Source organism: Cupressus sempervirens, chromosome 8 (genome assembly GCF_028749045.1).
Source record: "Cupressus sempervirens isolate cs-2001-9-10 chromosome 8, ASM2874904v1, whole genome shotgun sequence".
Lineage (NCBI taxonomy): Eukaryota > Viridiplantae > Streptophyta > Pinopsida > Cupressales > Cupressaceae > Cupressus > Cupressus sempervirens.
The window spans coordinates 33,439,785-33,461,642 of NC_143125.1; the positions used below are offsets into that span (position 1 = coordinate 33,439,785).

General features: G+C 35.2%; 1 protein-coding gene across 1 annotated transcript; it reads left to right on the top strand.

Moving 5' to 3' along the window:
* The first annotated feature begins 4,675 nt into the window (after nt 1–4,675).
* Nucleotides 4,676–10,129, top strand: LOC149541446 (protein NRT1/ PTR FAMILY 8.3-like). Its single transcript, XM_089796703.1, has 5 exons — nt 4,676–4,812; nt 7,168–7,264; nt 7,400–7,617; nt 8,025–8,581; nt 9,041–10,129. Exons 1-5 carry the CDS (start codon nt 4,732–4,734, stop codon nt 9,864–9,866), a joined length of 1,779 nt encoding a protein of 592 aa, XP_089652829.1. The 5' UTR covers nt 4,676–4,731; the 3' UTR covers nt 9,867–10,129.
* The last annotated feature ends 11,729 nt before the right edge of the window (nt 10,130–21,858 follow it).

Genomic DNA, 21,858 nt, shown 5'->3' on the forward strand with positions numbered 1-21,858 from the left:
TTTCTTCTTCCTACCCATATCCTTCATGATTTTAACTGCCTCCTCTTCATCATCTGAGTGTAGACCAGCACTATCCTCTATATCCGAAGGGAGGTAGGAGCTCTGTGTCTCCTCAAAAGAAACCGTGTTCTAGGCAACCACCATTCCGTGAGTTTGAGCTTTAAAATGCTCATATGTGAGTAATAAAAAACCCTCATGGAAGGCTGGATTAGCGTACGCTTTCTTCTTATAATCCATAATACTCTTATTTGTAGAGAAAAATAGGTAGAAGGGGATGGAAATTTTTGTTTCATACCTGAAATGGTTTAAGATAATGAAATGGTGGGTTCAAATCCTATCAAACCTTGTGTCGAGCATAATGTAGGATATAATTGCCCTTAGGAAAAGCCTCTATAGTTTCTTAATAGATGTGAGCTCATAGTAGGCACCAATCTTCACTAGATCCTTCATCTCCTTCGCGTCCTTTGCAAAGTCTTTCACTGCATTTAGAGATATTTTCTTATCCCTATAAAATGGTATGCCCTGATTGGGGGAGTTAATGACCTCGATGATGACCCCTTCATTGGCTTGGAAGTTGATCCCATCAATATTAACCTTCTAGGTTCTCTCCATGACTTTACCATAAGGTCAATTATCTTCGGATCCCAACCATGAAGTTTTTCAATGAAGGATGAAATTCCTCCTTCCCTCAACTTCTCCCACACCTTCAATTGCCTCTTCCACTTCTCAACTTCTCCCTCTGGCTCTCCACGATGCCTCTCCCAAACCATTATGTTGTAGAAAGAAAAAGAAAAACTATGTGTTCTCCAAGCTCGATGAGTCGAACACTGGTGTTTCTCACAAGACTTGTACTTGCCTCCAAACTCAATAAAGCAATAGTAATAGTAATTACCAATTTCCTATAAAATTGCCCATAAAACGTGCCACAAAGCCCCCCAATTATGATGCGTCTAAATCAGCCTGTGCCAAGCTTTCATCACTTTACAAGTTTGATTAACAACATTAACTACCATAATTAAACTTTATGTTTCTCGTCCTTCCTTGGATTCTCTCCAGTTCAATTATACTTTTAGCAACCTCCAGAATTCCCTCTCCACTAGGCCATCTATGTGGCATGTCCCTCCTTACTACCTCATTAGCCATCCAATCAGTAGAAATGTTTCCCTTATGGTAAACATGTGACACAAAGACCCTTTCAAAGGAGAGTAAGATAATTTTCGTTTCCTCCAAGCGGTTTCCCTTGGTGGCATGGGATAAGGTGTGCCTACCAAATTAGAGTGGTGGATTGGGGATTAGGAAACTACATCCTTTTAACAAAGCCCTCCAAGCTAAACAAATTTGGAGAATCTTTTCCAACAAGGGGGACTAGAAGGACATCGTGGAAGACAAATACCTTTGAAGACCTTCAATTAGAAGCTTTCTCTTTGGTGAGTCTATTTCCAAAGGATCTAATATATGGAATGGTTTTCTTAGTACCAAAGAGGTAGCTAATAGTAGGGTGAAATTGAGTGTTGGGAATGGAGAGGACACCCTTTTCTAGTAGGACAATTGGTGTTTTACGATATGAGCTTCATTTCTTCTTTGTTAGTCAGGTCTCTTGGATGGTCCTTTGGCTCCCATATGCTAGATTCCTTCTAGTCTCCTCTTTCTTGTTCTAACTATGACTATTTCTTCCAAAAGTCTTATATTTTGCTCCAACATCAACCTTCGCTCTACTTCTTGTTGCAACTGAGGATACTGGGGAAGGATCTCAGCTCTTCTTGTTCTTTGTGACAGTTGTCCATTTCTGCCAGCATTCATCAATATAGGTCTGAAACAGAGCCTCCATTTAGGTAAGTTTCCCTAGCGAAGAGGATCTTACCATATCCACCACTCTTGAGATCTTCTCGAGAAAGGCAATCCCCATACTGAGATCCCTACCTATTTCTAAGCTAGGCCTTGCTTTCCTAGGAAGATCCTCTTGGATTAATTCCCCCATAAGGCATGATTGCTTCAAGTTTTCTAGAGCATCTGGCTCAAACACTATCCTCTACTACTCAACCACAAGCCTTTGTGATTCCTCACAATAAGTTTTGGTTCCTACGGGTTCTACCCCTAGGGCTCCCTCAACTACCAAAGGAGAAGCCACCTCCATTTTCTCCTACTGCTACTCTGGAGTTGATTCCTTGTTAGTTATTTCCTTCAGTTTCTAGACTTTCTCTCCCTCTTTGGAGCTATTGATTTTGTCCTTTGTTATTCCATTGACCTTACTTTTATTATTATTTCTTGGCTTTCTCCTCCAAAACCCTAGGGCAAAGCTTAGCCACATGGCCCACCTTCTTGCATTGAAAACAATCAAAGGGGGCACTTTCATAATCCAACTTTTGAATATGAGTACCCAACTTAGAGTGGAGGTACACCAACTCCAACATATCTCTTCCCTCACTGACTCCAATGCATATTCTAGCATAAGTTAAGCGGCTTCTCAACACCATGACAGGATCTATGGATTAGAGCTCCCCAAAAGATTTAGTTATGCCATCAAAAACATCCTCATACCAAAACTCCATTGGAAGTTCAGGCAAATAGACCCATACAGACTCTTGAACAAAGAAAGAATCATTCAGATCCAACTTGAAGTCCATTTCTGCAAGGCTAGCATAGAACGACCAAAGGACTAGGATCTAGCACACAGAATCCTCTTGAGATCCTTCGTACACGAGAACTCAAAGGAGAGGAAGCCCTTTTCCATAGCTGCTATCTCCACATGCCCTTTCAGGTCCCATTTGTTTCTCACATGGGTCCTCACAATATCTATATTCAACCTAGGGCAAATGAACTTCCCAACCAGAGAGGACACCATAGATGCAATGTTATGATCTACAAGCTCATTAAGGATTTCAATAGTAAACATACCCTTTTCTTTGTCCGAGATGTCTTTTATCTCCGAGAAGGAAGACTTACCTGTAGGCTTTATCCCAAAGAGAGAAGACCATCGACCTCACAAGCCCGAGTCAAGGACCTTCCAAGCATTTTGTGAGCCTGGCATTGACTGACCAGATTTCAAATCCTCCTTCCCTGGGGCCTACCTTGATTCCTATGGGCCCTCATTCCCTGAAGGAACAATATTCCCCTAGTCTTCCTCCTCTAGGCAGGCCCCTAAACCCTTCTTTGCTCGTTCCTGGATAGAGCCGCCCGAGGCTAAATTCAAATTTCCTATCTCCCAATTCCCGCTCCCTCACTATGCTCCATTTTTTGAGATCTTAAAATAGTTATATAATACATTTCTAATGTTAATATGTTTTTGTTATTTTATTTTATTTATTAGAAAACTTTCTCATGAACAAAAGGTCTTTCATAAAAAATAGTGCATATAAGATATTTGGTGTCAATCAATGACATTTTAGAAAACTAAATTTATAAATTTATTTTGTAAAAAGATTTGCATCTATATAAAAGTTAAAATTAAAAATTATAATTAATATTAATAAATTTGATTTTGATTTCACTTTTATATTAGTTACAAAATTTTGAACAATAAAGTGAAGATAAATACTATTATATATTTTATTTAAAAATTTGTTAAAAATCTTGTATTAAGTTTTGTAAACTAATCATATTTTTCAAATTAGTGTTTATAATTGTTTTGTTTAAACACTTGTAGCTTTAACTTTTGAAATATCAAAATATTATATTATGGAAAAAATTTAATAATTTGATAGGATAAAATTAAATTGTTTAATGACTTGTTAAGAATCTAAACACTAAGATAACTTTTAGATATATCTATTTATTTTTAAATTTATAATTTAAAAAACTAAACTAATATCCATATAAATAATTTCATGGGAACTATGCGAGAAGTCAGTGGTTTGTGCATTTTTGTCACTGTCATTATATTACACCAAAGCATGCTGCTGACATAGTTCCCATGACTTTATTTATAATGAACAAATATATCTAAAAGTTACCTTATTAGTTTGGACTTTTAGAACTGTAAGGAAGGACGAAGTATTTAACAGGTCATTAAACAATTTAATTTCACCCTATCAAATTGTTTAATTGTTTTCTCATATCATAAATTTGAGTTGCAATGAAATTTGTGCATTGTTAACGGCTCTTAACAAAGGAAAACGTGAGCGGGCAGACTTCCTTCTTAAGCAAAGGATAAATTAGCTAGCTAGTTCCCCCTATAAACTACAGTGCGCCAGGTAAACTTTTTAACGTGACCAATAGCGCTGTCGCGACACGCCCACCGGTACCACGGGGACGGGAGAGACTAGAACCCGTGACCAACCAAGCTAGGGCCCCCGCCCCATTAGCTAGCTAGTTCCAATACAAAGAACTTCCAAATTAGTCCACACAGAAAACAAGAATATCAGATTCATATATGATATCTGACACATTGGATTGTTTTATGTTCACAGTCAAAATCAGATACCGAAATGGACTGTAATACCATTCCTATGTAATATCGTGGATCCCTAGGATCCATATTATAGAACAGGATAAGAAGCAATGAATGAAAGGATTCCACGATAACTGCTACTGGGTCCCAACATAGGTACTTTACTCAAGCCCTTGCTTAGTTGCTTGTGTTATTGGCTTGTCGCCATACCTTTTGGTCCAACTCAAATACTGGCAGGTGTGACCGGGACCTGCCATTCTTATACGTTTTGTTCAAGCATTATTGGCGATAGGAGGTGCGGAGAAAAAGTTCAGGAAAGAAGAAAAAAAAAATTTGTTTGATCAATGGGTGCTAATGTGGAAGAAGGATCCATGGAGGCTGCACTGTTAGAAGATGGGAGCTCTCCACTTTTGGCATCAGAAACGGTTAGAAATTTGTCCAATTTTAAGCTCTATTTGTGAATTTGCTTGTTGGGATTGAATTTTTTGGGGTTTGGTTTACTAAATCACCAGCTCTTTCTGCAGAATAACGGGAAAAATTGTCATCGTTTTTGTTTTCGTAAAATTGGTTTATCGGTGTTCCTGTTTGTTTGGTAAATGGGCCTCTGAGTATCAGATTTGTTTAAGCATTCGAGTTCTGTGATTTGGGTTAATGGGGGCTTTCTCTTGGGAAATTGGTTGGAGCAAACGGTAGAAAATATCGGATTGTTTTGTTTATTTTTTCTGCTTAATGGGTGTTTTGTAATTGTAAATCAGTCCCTTGTCCAGAAATCTTTTGGCTTGACTCATCTGGCTTAGTGTTTGGAGATATTTGGAACATGGAATGGAATTCAATATGTTTTTAATGGGCACATTACCATGTCCTTCATGGATTTGAACGTCGGTTTATATTTTGTTTGAGCCACAAATTGGATCTTGAAAATATTTTTTTTAGCTCAAATGCACCCTGTGCTTCCACCTGGCCTAGTTTGTTGGCATGCTTTGAAACTGGAATTCAATGCAGCATATTTCTTAACTTTTCACGTCACTGCATATTCTGGCGATTTGAATTGTGATTTGTTAAATTTAGCCCTAGGAGAGAATCTTTGGTACGATGCACCCCAGAATTGTAGTCATATACAGCCATTCTGTCGGCTGTATAGCCAATTCGGGAACTGTATTTGTCTCACTACTTGACGTGGGACTCTTATTTGGGTAGTAATTGATTTTACACATGACCAGCTCTTATTGGGGGTTTGGATCTGGTTTATTGGGGGAATGTTTTTACTATTTTTATTTGTAATAATTGTTTGGCGTTTGGTAAATTGGCTTTCTGAAGGTAAATGTTTGGTTTAAATGCATCCTGAACTTCACTTGGCCTATTTTGTTGGACGGCTTTGATGAGGTAGGTTGCTAATTTTAGCAATGACATATCTTCCTCGGAATGGAACCCGGGGCGTTTTTCTTGTGGGGATGTCTGCGAAATTCGTTTCTTGAGGAGAATTCTCTAGCCTAAAAGGCACTTTGGAATTGCACCTGGCGTAGTTTATTGATATGTGTAGCAACCAGGTTCATTGCTGTATTACTCTATTTTATGCATGAACACGTTGTGGGATTTGGACCTTAGGCTCGGGTATAAAAACATCGTGGATTTGTCCCATTGACGATTTGTTGTGTGTTTCGTACAAGCCCTACTTTGCATTCGCTCAAAATTCAGTGCCCCGGGGAGTATCGAGGAAAGATACTTTGATATAAAAATAATTGGTAAATAAAGGGGATTTGCCTCAGTTTCTTTTCTTGGGTATCTTATCTTATTGCTTGCAGCTTTAAATATTTGGTAAGAAACAAGCATTAAAAGGTCTCTATTTTCATTTTTAGTGTACCGATTATTTGTAGTGCTTGCTATCATAATCACCCAAGTCTGTGACTCATGGAGGATTTATTGTTGTGGTGGGTAAAATTTGCACCATTAAAATACTTATTTAATTTTTTCAATTCGGTCTTCAAAAGGAGTTTGTGAGGGTAGAAAGATAATTTACCTTCAACAATTTATAGTTTAGAATATTATTTGATGAGATAGCTCAAATGAACAATTGCATTTATGGTGTCAAACCGTCAACTAAGTCAACGTATTTCTTTCCGATATACAACTAACTAGGCTAGTTTTAGGAAGTTGATTTATTTTGTTAAGTTTCTGATCTTGGCTAGATTCATTGCACAACTTTTATCAGATTTCCTCAAACCATGAAATTAATGCTGTTTGTTTCTGAATTTGATGTCCAAAACTTACACAATCAAATCCAGAAACAATTAATGCTGTTTGTTTCTGAATTTGATGTCCAAAACTTACACAATCAAATCCAGAAACAAACAGCAGTAGATTTATTGCTGTTCAACACATGGATAAACTTGAAGTGATCATGTACTAGTCTTAGTGGTTTACTTCCAGTTGCTCATTGGGCACATGTTTCATAATAGCCTTATTTGAGAATTTAAATCCCTTTTGACACTGTGTGAAGATTAAATTCATAATTAGTCACAATCCATCAGTTTATAATTTTAAGCTTTTGGATTGATTGTGTTTATCTTTTTTGCATCAATATTTTGGATCATATTCTATGATCTATCATCAGAGTGAAGAAAATCAAATGATGGATCATAGAGTATAGTCCAAAATGTTGATACAAAAAAGATAAATACAATCAAATTCAGAAGCTTAGTTATAAACCGCCTGAAGATTTTAAGTCTTATGTCACTATGTGCCACGTTTGCAATAAATATAATGTTTTGTATGCTTTACAGGAAGGAAAGTACACTGGAGATGGATCTGTTGATACTGAAGGAAGGCCTTCTGTTAAAGCAGTTACAGGCAACTGGAGAGCTTGTCCATTCATCTTAGGTTTGTTTTTAATAGACATGTGAATTGTTTGTAAACACTGCTGTACATGCTTTACTGATAAGGTTATGTGAGCCTGTTTATTTAGTTTGAAAATATTTCATCTCATTTATTTTATTTTTATTTTTTGCATTGCAGGAAATGAGTGCTGTGAGCGATTGGCATTTTACGGTATCAATACAAACTTAGTGACTTACTTGACAAAAATTTTACATCAGGGAAATGCCTCTGCTGCAAAGAGTGTCAACGCTTGGGCAGGCACCTGCTATGTTACACCACTTTTGGGGGCAGTTTTGGCTGATGCATACTGGGGACGATATTGGACCATTGCAGTTTTTTCTACAATTTACCTCATTGTAAGTTAAAATCTTGCAAAAAAATTTATTGAAAAGTTGAATTCATGTAGCATTTCATGATATCAGATTTCCACAATCTATTTCTAATATCAAATTTTGTTTCTGGATTCGATTGGGAATGTTTCTAGTATCAACATTTTGGATCACACTCTGTGATCTATCATCAGCTTTCTTTCTTTACTATCCTTCTCTCTCATCCTGATGATGGATCACGGAGTGTGATCCGAATCGTTGATGCTAAAAAACATACTCAATCAGATTCAGAAACAAAATTTGATATTTATGAAGCATGCTAAGTCTAATATTACGTTGGGAGTCTGATTAATAAGTCCTTAGATTCACTTGTTGTATATTTTCATTGTTGTATCATTGAGCGTATGCCTAATAAGGTTCTCTGACTTTTACAGGGGATGGCAACACTGACGTTGTCAGCATCTCTCTCATTCTTGAAGCCTCCTTCATGCACAGAAACCGATTGCCCAACAGCAACTATTGCACAATCTGGTGTGTTTTTCCTTGGACTGTACCTAATTGCACTAGGAACTGGAGGCATCAAACCTTGTGTTTCTTCTTTTGGAGCAGACCAATTTGATGACACCGATCCCACAGAAAGAAAGAAAAAAGGCTCATTTTTCAACTGGTTTTACTTCTCAATCAATGTTGGGGCTCTTATTGCAAGCAGTGTTCTTGTGTATGTCCAGGACAATATTGGTTGGGGATGGGGTTTTGGTATTCCTACAGTATTTATGGGAGCAGCCATATTGAGTTTCTTTTCTGGTACTCCACTTTATAGGTTCCAGAAACCTGGAGGTAGCCCTCTCACTAGGGTATGCCAGGTTGTAGCTGCATCATTGCGCAAATTGCGAGCAGAGATTCCTAACGATCAATCACTTCTATATGAATTACAAGACAAGAGATCTGCAATTCAAGGAAGCAGGAAACTAGAACACACAGATGAATTCAAGTAAGCCAAAATCCTTAGTACTCTGTAATGCTCTATTAAGAAATAGCATCAAAGTTTATGCTTCTGGATTCGATTGTGTGATTATTTTTACATCAACGCTTTGGATCACACTTTCTGATCCATCATTGGTTTAAGAGAAAGAGAGCATCACTGGGATGCTCTCTCTCTTATCCTGATGATGGATCACAGAGTATGATCCAAAACGTTAATGCAAAATGCTCTCTCTTATCCCGATGATAGATCACAGAATGTGATCCGAAACATTGATGCAAAATTAATCACACAATCGAATCCCGAAGCATGGAATTTGATAGTTTCTTATGGATTGCAGAAATCTTCTTGTCCTTATGGAAATAGCATGTTTTAGAAAATATTGCACACTATAAAGATGCTAGTTGATGTGATGCAGCAAATTGCAAAATTGGATATTTTCTTATTGAAGAGTTTATAATTTTGCAGGTGCCTCGACAGAGCAGCTACAATGACAGATGATGATGTTAGGAAGGGTGGTTTTTCTAATCCATGGCGGCTATGTACTGTGACCCAAGTTGAGGAATTGAAGATTCTCCTTCGTATGTTTCCAGTTTGGGCAACTACTATCGTCTTTTCAGCTGTTTATGCTCAAATGTCTACAATGTTTGTCGAACAGGGAATGACCCTAGACACCAGCATTGGAGGATTCCATATTCCTCCAGCATCATTATCCATATTTGATACTCTCAGTGTCATTTTATGGGTTCCAATATATGATGCCCTAATTGTACCACTTGCACGGAAGTACACTAAGCAAGAAAGGGGTTTTACGCAGCTGCAGCGAATTGGCATTGGCCTCTTGATATCCGTAATGGCTATGGCAGTAGCTGCTTTGGTTGAAATAAAGCGATTGGATATTGTAAAAAGTCATAACTTAGTTCATGACACCACCACAACAGTTCCAATGAGCATTCTTTGGCAAATTCCTCAGTATTGCTTGATTGGTGCTGCAGAAGTTTTTACCTTCATAGGACAATTGGAGTTTTTCTATGATGAGTCACCTGATGCTATGCGCAGTTTATGCAGTGCGCTTTCTCTTCTTACAACAGCATTAGGCAACTATTTAAGTAGCTTCATTGTTACAGTCATTGCATATGTCACCACCAAAGGGGGAAAACCAGGATGGATACCTGATAATTTGAATGAAGGTCACCTGGATTACTTCTTTTGGCTTTTGGCACTACTTAGCCTGTCCAATCTGGTCATATATCTTTCTTGTGCATGCCGTTACAAGTACAAAAAGGCCGATTAAGATCTCAGGCAAAAGATGAATGGGATGTGCCATTGTATCACATCCACTATATCTAAGAAATTTGTAGAAAATACCTAGGAAAATATTAGAATTGAATGTTACATTTCAATCGAAACACTGCTAATTATTTGTCAAGTTGCCCTTGATTAGCAATCTTTTCAAGGGTTTGTAATTATCTGTATATAATTTGGTCACATGTACGAATTCCCACTGTAATAACAATTTGTAATCAAGAAAAGTTGCTGGTGTCTCATATTTTAATATACCTTTGTAAATCTGTAATTTCATTTTTTGTATCCATTATATTCAGTAGCGTTTTAATCAGTTTTTCTTGAACCCCCTTGTTCACTTGCCATACTTTCCAATATCTGATAGACCAACCATTTTCAGACGTTTCACAAATCAAGTAGAGTACAATCTTTTCGAACAAATATGGTTTTTACAAACCAAGAACATGCTATTGTTTTAAAATTTTGAACAGAGTAATGGGAATATTAAAAGCTGAATTTCTGACAGTTTAGCCTCTATCTGAGTTCTTCAAAATGAAAACCTTGAACATTTAGATAGATCTTACACTACAAAATAAAGTAGGTGGGTATATGAAACTCTGGCAATTGGAATGTGGGAGAAATCTTGACGTACGTATAATCTGCTCCCTCCTCAGTAGCTTCGTCGAATGCGATTCTTAAATTTTGGCTTCATTTTGTCAAATTCCAAAACAAAATTTGAAAAGAATTAAGAAGTATTCATTCTGTCAGATAGGTTTGGACCATACAAAAAAACTTGAAATGTATTATAATGTCATTTTTCCAATTGTTGGATGAATCATCATCCGCCATTGGTTTAGAGCCAGGTTTGGCTCTGAAGTTTTAAAGATTATTAATTTCATTCATTAGAATGATGTTTATGTCAGTTGCTTGTGTATAATTTTTATACATGCACATTCTAAGTTTACCCTTGTGAAGTAGATTCGATCAAATTGTTTGTTATGATTAAGTTCTCTGAAAATTAACACTATTGCAGTCACTGATTATTAATCTCTTATCATAAACGATTATTAAATTGCTGAAAATAAATTCACAGCTAGTATAAAAAAAATAACACAATTACAACTTCACCAATAAAATATGGAAAGAAATTCAAAACACAAAGAACACAATATTTTTTGGACAAATCGTCCCTAAAAAAACCTTTAAGTGAAAACCAATTCTACAGATAGAAAATATATTAACTTCAACGAATCAAGAGATACAAAATTTATTGCCTCTCACTGGCAAAATTCAAACAACCTCTTAATTTCTTTAGTTGATATTCCCCACTGCTATCATTGCGCCTTTGCAAACACTGCAAGGTTGTTTGCCATCGTTGTTGTAAGAATTTGGTATAGCTCTAATACCATGTAAGAATATGCCTAAGGCAAGAATGAAATGTCAAGATCTAAAAGCTCAAGAGATAGCACAAGAGAGACGAGATATGATCAAATGAGAATGAATTAATCAAATAATTGAATGAATACATCATAGAAGTGTCTTGTATATAAAGGCAATTGATATGTCTAGGAGTCATACAAGAGATAAGCAACATCTAAGCATATGTCCATCAAGAGTGGATTATCCTCCATTGTGCATGAATGTACATGTAACAACGAGAGGATAAGAATGTAAAGTTGTATCTCGTAAAGAGATGTAGTAGACAACATGTGCTCAATTAGAGTGAGAACTACTGTGTTATCAACATGACAACTTATATGAATATGCAAATTCCTAGGTGTCTACATGACAACTAATATGAATATACATTAACTTAAGTAAACTTAAGTAAAGTATAAATAGTAAATACTTATTTACACCAACAACTGCCCCTTAAGTGAGACTTAGAAGAATATACTTAAGCTCACAAAAGTTAGATAATAATGCAAGATGGGTCTCGACTACTAGGTCATATTAGGTACCCATGTACAATATGCAAGTGCAAAAGATATGCAATGCAATCTCTCATAAAGCGGAGAAAGAGGGAAAACCACCTAGGAAAAACCCCCCTCCAAAAAGAGAGATAAGTACAATAAAAGAAAATGAGAGAGAAGAAGGCCTCATGTGAGGAAAAGATCCTCCCCCCGCTCCCGCCCCCCCACTCCCATAAGAGAGAAGAAGAGGAAGATAGACCAAGTAATCCCCCCTCAATGTAGAATCTACACCTGTGGTAGATGCTTCAGGCTCGATGTAGAAACTGCTCCATGAGTGTAGAACAACATTCCTCTCCTTAGAAAGAAATAGAAACAAAGGTGTATCAATGAAGCCTCTCCCATCTATAGGAAGAAACCTCAAAATGTATGAAATCTCTAAAACCTGCTCAAGTGTCCCCATGTCAATATTGAAAAGTGTCTCCTCCAAATCATGTGTACTATGCCACTCTGCTGAAAACACAAATCAAGATCAACTGAGGATGAATGTAGAATGTGTATGAAAGACTCAAATGTCTCCTCTAAAGAGAAAGTGACCTCCTCCAACTGTTGTATCAAAGGATCTACCATCATGTCAACCTCAAAAGATCGATCAAGTAGAGAATGAAGATGAGGGTCAGTGTGTTCCCTCACAACAACTAAAGAAGAATCATCTTCACCAAAGAGAAGATGAATGTCATCAATAGTGTCTCCCAAATATGCAATGTAGGACTCCACAAATGAACTAGAAATGTCTATCAAGTAGTCATCCCATGGAACTCAGTCTAGAAGACAACAAATATCTTGTTGCACTGAATCACTTGAATCTATGGCTATCAGAATACAACTATCATCAGGAACAATAGTAGATGAAATATCAGTAGGGGGAGAAGAAATGGAAGGCTCAAGAACTTGATCATATGTGAGAACACCTAAGTTCAAGTAGCCAAATTTCTCCTCAAAGTCTGAATCAACAGTAGAAGTGTGATCAAAATCTGTTGAGAAATTGTTGTCATCATCATGATCAAAATCTGAGTAGTATAGCCTAGATGTGTGATCACCCACCCCTGTAGCAATGGTTTGTCTAGTCTCCAAGTCTTTGATAAAATTTGAATCAGGTGTGAATCCCACAGTCCTTCTTCTATCTCCATGAGTGAGCTAATAGATGGAAAGAAGATTATGACTTAGGTGAGGTACACACAACACATCTTTGAAGTATCCCTCCCCTTTATCAATAATGTCTTTCCCAACAACATTCATGTAAATATGATTTCCCATCAAGATAGGTGGAGTATGACAAGGATCAAATGATGAAAACATAGACTATGAAGATGCCATATGATGAGAAGCCCCTGAATCTAGAAGCGATCTCTCTGAATCTTGATTTGAAGTAGCTACTAAGGCTTGGCCTTTGCCCATGTGACCCTTTCCTTTATCAAAATTTGAATGTGAAGAAGTGGGTGAAGGAGTCATTCTTGAAGGTAGACTAATTTGATTCTTCTTGACAAGATTCTTGAGTTCATCAATTTCCTTCTTGTAACAATGATGTTCTTCATGTCCATTCTTCTTGCAATATGCACAAATAAGAAACTACTTCTTGGATGATTTTCCCTTATGGTTGGATTTTTTTTGTGGTGAGGAGGTTGAGTGTTCTTTCCCTTTACCAGCCATCAATGCTTTGGACTTTGAAGACTTGAGAATCCCCTTGCTCATCAAGTTTGATTGTTCTACCATCAACATCTTTGTGAAGGAATCAAATGAAAGCATGGTGTAGGAAGAACTTAAGGTCAACTTATGAGTGTTGAAGCTCGAAAAAAATGATGCATACTTTGGAGGAAGTTTCATCATCAAATTATAAATCAATTTTTCATCCTCTATGGTAATTTCCCAATCCTTAACCATTTACCTTAGCTCATGTGCCTTGGTGATAGTCTTGAATTGTGTCAAACTAATTTGGATCTAATGACATGAGATTTTCATCAAGTTCAAAACCCTTAGCTTTGTCTACTTTTGCATACAAGCTAGCAAACTTATCCCATGCTTCCTTTATTGTTTTACAATTATCAATATAGAAGATAATATCTTCATGTACATACTTCCTCAAAGTACCAATAAAAACCTTATTGTTATGATTCCATTCATTTAGTTTATTAGGATCAGATGGTGCAATCATAGTTCCATCAACATAATTAATTAAACCTTTTTCCATCATTTTACTCCATGCTCTAATTTTCCATGTAGCATAATTATGTGGAGTTAAAAGTGGAAACCTAAGAGAACTCGTGATGCGAAATAAAAGAACACAAGAGAAAGAGAAGTGAAAACACTCAAGACACACCCCCCAAATCACTCAATCAAAGAACCACCCCCCCGCCCTAGCCAAAAAAAAAATGGTTTTAGCACTTTATACTTAGTGCACGTACAATTTTCACTTGTCAAAATGAATTAAAGTGGACTTCTGATTTTGATGGTTACAATAACAAATATGAAGCTATATCGGATTCAACAAGATAAGACACAAGACCTCTCAAGGATCTAATTAATTACGAGTGCCAATAGGCCAAAATGATACTAGAATTTGAAAGTACTATGTCTACTTATAATTTTTCCAAACTGATACTAGATCTGAAAAATAGACAAAAAATCATGCACTTTCAAAAAAATAGCACCTGAATATGTGTCCAGATGAGCCCGAACGAAGCCTCTAAAGTTGTAAAAATTGGGATATGCGATTTTCAGAAAAATTCAAGAATAGGCATTGCAAACAACCTATAGCAATGTGTAGATCACAAAATTCCACCCCTAAACAAAAAAAATTATTTGGAAAAAGGAATCCATATGAGGGAGATATCATTATTTTAGAATCACCTCTGTAATTATTTTTCTTGAATAATCGCCATCGGACCTCCAAAAATCAAATGACTCTAGATTTCGCCTTAGATGTTCGATTTTGATGAAACAGAAGTCAATTTAGGGGTTTTTTGACCTTTTAAATGTAATACCAACATCTAGTTTGCACTAGCAAGCTTCAATCTTGACCTGCAAAAAAATCTCTCCAATGGCTATGTAATGAAACTCCTATGGCTCTGATACCATGTAAGAATTTGGTATAACTCTGATACCATGTAAGAATATGCCTAAGGAAAGAATGAAATGCCAAGATCTAGAAGTTCAAGAGATAGCACAAGAGAGACAAAATATGATCAAAAGATAATGGATTAATCAAATAATTGGATGAATACATCATAGAAGTGTCTTGTATAGAAAGGCAACTGATATGTTTAGGAGTCATACAAGAAATAAGCATAACAACTAAGCACATGTCCACCAAGAGTGGATTATCCTCCACAGTGCATGAATGTACGTGTAACAATGAGAGGATAAGAATGTAAAGGTGTATCTCATAAAAAGATGTAGTAGACAAAATGTGCTCAATTGGAGTGCAAACTACTATGTTGTTAACATGACAACTCATATGAATATGCAAACTCCTAGGTGTCTACATGACAACTAATATGAATATGCATTAACTAAGTAAACTTAAGTAAAGTTTAAATAGTAAATACTTATTTACACCAACAACTACAAACCTTATGAAAAAGATCCTACAGATTGAAGCAAAAAACAGGGTATTGGAGAAAGCTAATAGTGATAATTTGAAGAAGGTGACAAGCCTGGAGGCAAAGGTGAATAATATGGAAAAGATGATAAAGAAAATGATTTATAATAATAGTAATGCTTTAAAGACTATGGCAGATAATGTGAGCAGTCTCCTGAATAAGCATGAGCAAGATAAAGGACAAGATTTCCCTATTGTTGCTGAGAACTAGGGACCTAGCAAATGCACTCGGGCTCATTCTAAGAAGCATGAGGAGAAGAATAAGATGGAAGAGGTGAAGGCCACTGCGGAGAATATGCACATCTTGGTTGACCAGGCTCTTGACCTGTTGAAGACTATGTAGTTGTTTGGGTGTTGGTTTTTTGATGTTCCTTTGCTGTCTTTTCAGCTCTATTTCTGGTTGGTCTCCTGTTTTCCTGTTTTTCTTTGCTCTTTCTGGAGGCCTGTTATTTAGTGAACTATGCTTGTAGACTTTGATGTTAGCTTTATGCTTCTTTTTCTCTAGACTCTTGGTTACTTTGTAAAAGGTTTCAAGTCCTTTAAAACTTGTTTTTACTTAATCAAAACAACTATAAACTCATTTGCTAACACTGCAAATGCTTCTACAACTCTTGTTATTCTCTGTTTTGTTATGTTCTCCAAATGCCTCCCTTGACCCCCTTTTATACTACTTAACCAAGAGGTTTCTAGTTGTTTCTTGATCAAGACAACTCAACCAAGAAGTTTCTAGTTGCTTCTCGATTAAACCAACCTAACCAATAGGTTACTAGTGGCTTCTAGAAGGAGTCAATTAATTAACATATAATTATTTTTTGTAACTCTAACAATTATTTGCCAATTAATCACATGAGGACGAACAACTATCCAAGCTACCTAAAACTAACAAGTTCATTGGCAGCTACTGAACATGATTTCAACAAAAACAGGATTCACAATATTTGATGGTTTAACGAATCAGATTTTAATTGTAAGGGAAAGTTATATGAGGGACATTTTAGGAGAGAGATCTATCTAATGTTTTGAATTCAATTGCATATTAAAAATCTAGCAAAAGGCTATAACTAAAACTATACATATTGTTATGATATAAAAAATTGGAATTTTCTACAAAATATGATGAATTGATATTTGGTTTTTAAAATCACAGTCAACCTTCATGTGTCTAAATTGTAACCAAAGGATTGCAAATGGACAATCAGGCGCAGGTCGTATTCATAATTCTTAGTGTAGTCAAAATTCAAAATTTGTAATAAGTCTACATTATGAATCAAACTCATTAAAAAAAGTGTAGAGAGCAAGATCATTATTTTAGTCTAGTAGACAATATTTTCAAATATATTTTTCACCACTTTGATTGGTTGATTTCATTGTCGTATGGACTCCATTTTTTAGATCCATAATTCATTTTGGTCGGCACCATTAAGAAGTTATATTGATAGAAAATATATTTTGAAACCAATATTATTATTAAATATATTACATATTTAAAAATTAATCACAAAACTATATATATATAATCTCAAAAATTATTTAAAAAATTATATTTCAGCAATATATCCTTTGTATTTGATTTTTGAATGCTCTCCAGAAACAAAATTAAAGGCTAAGGCATACGAGAATGGATAATTCAAAACATATTTAATATTTGATAAAGGGGCAAGTTTCTTGATCAATCTCCTACGTATCATATATAGTCCCTTAATTAATTTTTTTAATTTACTATTAATTTTATACAATCTATTTTTATAACAACTCAACTTTTAATCAATATTATTAACTATTTACTCTCTTTTTTAAATCTTTTATATTAATAATTTAACAATCTATTAATTCAATCACTATCATGCAAGTACTGGTCATTACGAATTTATAATATCCATCTTATTTAGTAAAATTAAAGGTTAGTGCTAGTTGATGTTAATTTTTCAATTAATTTTAATGTCAAATAAATATTGAAGTCTATTAGATACATTTTGTGAATTAATTTTGGAAAATTAAGTTTGTTTTAAGAAGTGGGTTATGTCATTCAATGCTTCAAGTCTCATTATTTGGCTTTACAGGTTCAATTTTCCCCTCTCTTTTTCTTGATATTTTTGTCATATTTATATTATAGCTTCATGACCAACTCCAAAGTTTTTACGTCTCTCTAACCTCTCTTTGAATAAATTGCACTTGGTTGATGTTAGCCTTCCATACATAAAGTTGTTATAATAAACATTCTTGTAGATTTTGCTCAAAGACAACAATTTGCAACAAATTGGATTTATCCCTTTCTTGTCCATTTCAATCAATGATTATTTCCTAGAATGTAAGAGAGCATGGAAATATTCCTAGCCAAGATATATATAGAAAAATGATTAAAAATTTTAACCCCTTTAGGTTATCCTTAAAAAGGCCAAGCTTTACAAATTATATCTTGAAAATTCTAGTTGTAACATTGATTTAAAAATATCATTATTTTTGCTTTTGTTGTATCTAGTGCTCTTATGTGTGCTTTGTGTCCAAACATGTTTCTTAAATAATTTTGAGTTGCAATGGCGGTCTCATTTTAGAAGGGGTTCTCACAAACAATAATCTATATTTTGAACACTAGTTTTAATGCTCTCCCAAGAACTCACTTCGGGATAATTAACTTCTTGTTAGGATTATCCTTGGATTATTGGAGGTAACTTTGATGTTTAATTATTCCTTAATGAAAATGGTAGACTTCTTACTCTCCTTTAGTATAGTATTCTTCATCTACAAAATATTAATTAGTTTTAGTTAATTGATATATCTCCACGAAATAGTTTGTTCACTTGGAATAGTCAAAGAACTCGAGATGCTTTATTATGGAGTATTTTTCTCGATTGTTGGTTATCAATTATTGGCCTTCTTCACACCTTCATGTTGCTTCTTCTATCCTAATATGGGTTTAGATGATTGTCCCATAGCTTCATAGAGGGACGGATCCTTTGAGCCTCAAAATTCCTGTTTCAATTTTTTATCATGTGATTAAAAAGTGACCAGCACTTAAAAATAGTAGACTTTGGTGGAAATAAGGTCAACCTCATCATGTTATGTATGGGTTTTCATATTTTATTCCCCAAATTTTGTTTCTCCTCACTTGAAAACATTTTGCAAGTGAAAATGAATATTTTTCTTAAGTTGGTAGAAATCCAAAGTTTTATTCATTAAGATGACTTAAGAATGGATCTCTTAACTTAGTATTCTAAACTCTAGAATGAAATAGAAAATTTTGATTTTTGTGAGGAATTGTATTGCAACGAAGATCTCTTGCTACATGGTTACAAGTAAGGGATGATATTTCTTCTTTGTCTTATGATATTGTTGTTGCATTAAAACATCAAGGAAATCTAAAGAAAATATGGATCTAGGATTGAATCCATTCAAGAATCTAATCAAAGGTTGCTTCTCACATCTGTGTGTTGTTCAAAGTCTTCTCTAATTTATCTATTTATAATACTTCCCATTCATTTATTCAGAGATAATCAATGTATCAACTTCAATTTGTCACATACCATCAACGCAATCTCTACTAAACCATGCAAGTGTGAAAATAATCATAAATAAAATAATGAAAAACCTTGCTACAAGGAAGGATGGGAGATAGGTTGCCAATAAAAGAACCATGTGAAGGCATGTGCGCTCATTATTTGGAAAAGGAAAACAACACAAGACAACTTGGGAAGCCTCCACCATGTTGAAGAATTTCTTTGGATAAAGAGTCAAGAAAATGGTGTTTAGGAGTGTGTGGATGGGTGGGGGGGACTTGAGAGAAAAGGGTGCATAGGAACTGATGCCAAATCACTGCTAAGTGCCTTCTCTTGGAAAGTTATAAGATTCTCAAGAAATCCATTTTGTGTGAATTTTGTAATTATTGTAATTTCTAAGATCTCATTTCATTCATGGATATTGTGCCTAGACCATGCTTTCTTTTTTTCCACACACATTTCATGCCCACCCTTAGACATCATACCTTAAAAGAAAAAATTAAGCTTGGAACAAGTAAGTCGACTTTAACAATTTAACACTTTTAGCCTAACAATCATGCCTTAATGTGCAATGTTTAAACCATTCTTTCATCCATACAATTCATGTTAGGATAAAGGTGTCTCAAGTTTCAAGTCCAAACTTGATATTTTATTAATTTCTTTCTTTTAACCCACTTTATTAGTCTTAATATTAAGGAGCTAGTGTCATAAATTTCTATATTAAATCTATGTAATGATTATGATAGTTACTAGTTTGGTGATTTATATTTATGGCAAAGTTCACTATTGGCAAGTGGTATAAGGTAGGTGTTGCATATGAAATGGTGTTTGTTATGCTTGAGTTATGCTTTGTTGTAGTAGAAGTTGGTATGTGCAACATGTCATCAGTTTAGTATGTTGACATCACATATCTCTTTGGTATTAGAGATGGTTTTGGAAACCACAGGCTATTTCCACTTGTGTTGAGCTCTATAAATATGTAGCTACTTAGTGCATTTTGAGTGGTTAGGTTGGATATCTTTTAAGGAGTTTTTATGTGCCAAATACTTCCTAGAATCCTCTATTTTTGTAATATATCTTGATGAGCATAGGCTCAAAGATTGTATGTAATTGTTGTTGTTGCTACTGACAATACAATTGGGTTTGGCTTTGGAGTGGAGGGTTTTTTCTCGAAAGGGTTTTCCCACGTATAGCTGGTGTTGTGAATTCATTTTCTTGAATCTAATTTTGTATGTGTTTATCTACTTTGCAATAGGTTAAGGATTTTAATATATTTCAACATCATCTCTTCTATTAAATTTAGCATTCAAAAGCATTATTCAACACTTGGCTTCTTTTCAATTCCCTACATATTCAATATACAACAAAAACATCCATCCATTATACTTTCATATATTTCTATACCCTTTTTCAAATCTCCTATTATGGAACACCCATGAGTAAGATGTGAGATGACGAAGAATTTGGTTTATGCTTGACAATTGCACATTTTGGAAAGTTTCTAAAGAGTCTTCAATAAAATCATTTTATGCATACCTATGACCATTGTATTCCATGAGGGGACATCTCTTTGAGGCATTTTGTAAAATTGTTCACTTGCCTTGTATATGCTTTTATATTTGTATATATGTCTGTTAATTTTGTTCCTAACCAAAAACAATAAGGCTCCTATTCTAGCATGGACAGATGTTGCAGGAGCAACTCCTTCTTTGACTCGTGGATGATCCAGGGTTAATCATTTTATGTTCAATTTTGCAATAAATCCTTACTTGGTTAGTTTTGAAATGTTTCTAGGCTATACTCACATAATTGGTCATAGTAGGACACTTACGATCACATTTTGGCACAATAGAGTTATCAAGTTCATATGTATCGCCATTTCACAAAGATGGATTAAACCACTTGCAAAATAGTGAAGCTTTCATTGTTTTGCATGCCTAACAAATTTCAATATTTGAAACAACAAAAAATTGGAATTAGGTTCTCGCAATAGTTAGCCAATTTGAATTTTTAGTTGATTCATTTGATGGGATACCTAATAAGTATGTTGAAGTCAATTGGGCATGTAATGAAGTTTGGAGCACAAAGAGGAGAATTCTAGTTTGCAAAAATCTATTTTTTTATTCCACAATGTATTAATCATTTGGTATTAGGTAGTGATTGATTTCTTTGATCACTTCTCATGTTTTGTTAATGAAATGAGCTAACTACACATTGAAATTGTTTCAAGTGCATTTGGTTAAAAAACAAGAGAAAACTATCAAATTTTGTGGGAATTGGTCTACGAAACTTTTCAAACAAGGGTTTGTCTTCTCATGACCCTGACCTCATATTCCACCATTGGATTTGGTCAATCTTGTAGGGAATGTCCAGTCTCTGTATGTAATAAAATGAATTTGATTTCAATTTTATTGCAACAATCTTTGAATTTTTATGTGGAACCCTAGGATTGGCATCGATGTGACAAGCTAGAAAGAAAGTAGAAAAGATCGATGTATGGAGGATTAAAAAAATATGTGAGTGCTTTAGGAGACATAGGAGTTGTCCTTGGAGTGTGTGTGGATAGAAGTAGTTAAATTGATAGAATCAATTGACTAGTGAACACTTTATGTGCAAGTGATTCCATTGAATATGTTGGATAGTGAGGACTTTGGGAAGGAACTCACATAAGTGTATTTGATGTCTTGGTAAGATGCTTGACAATAAGTGGAAGTGGTGTGTTAAGTAGGCTTGAGGGTTAGGGGTTCAAGAAAGGGGTGTGATTTTTCTTTGCAAATCAGATTGCCTAGCTGTTTAAAGGACACAAGGGTGTGTCTTGGGCAAGGTTTGGGAGTAGTCTCAATCTAGGAGAGGTTGGTGTGTCTAGGGCCTTGTGGAAAGGTGCCTGAAAAACCCTAAATTGAAGGAACCCTAAGGATACTTGAAGAGCCATTTATCACT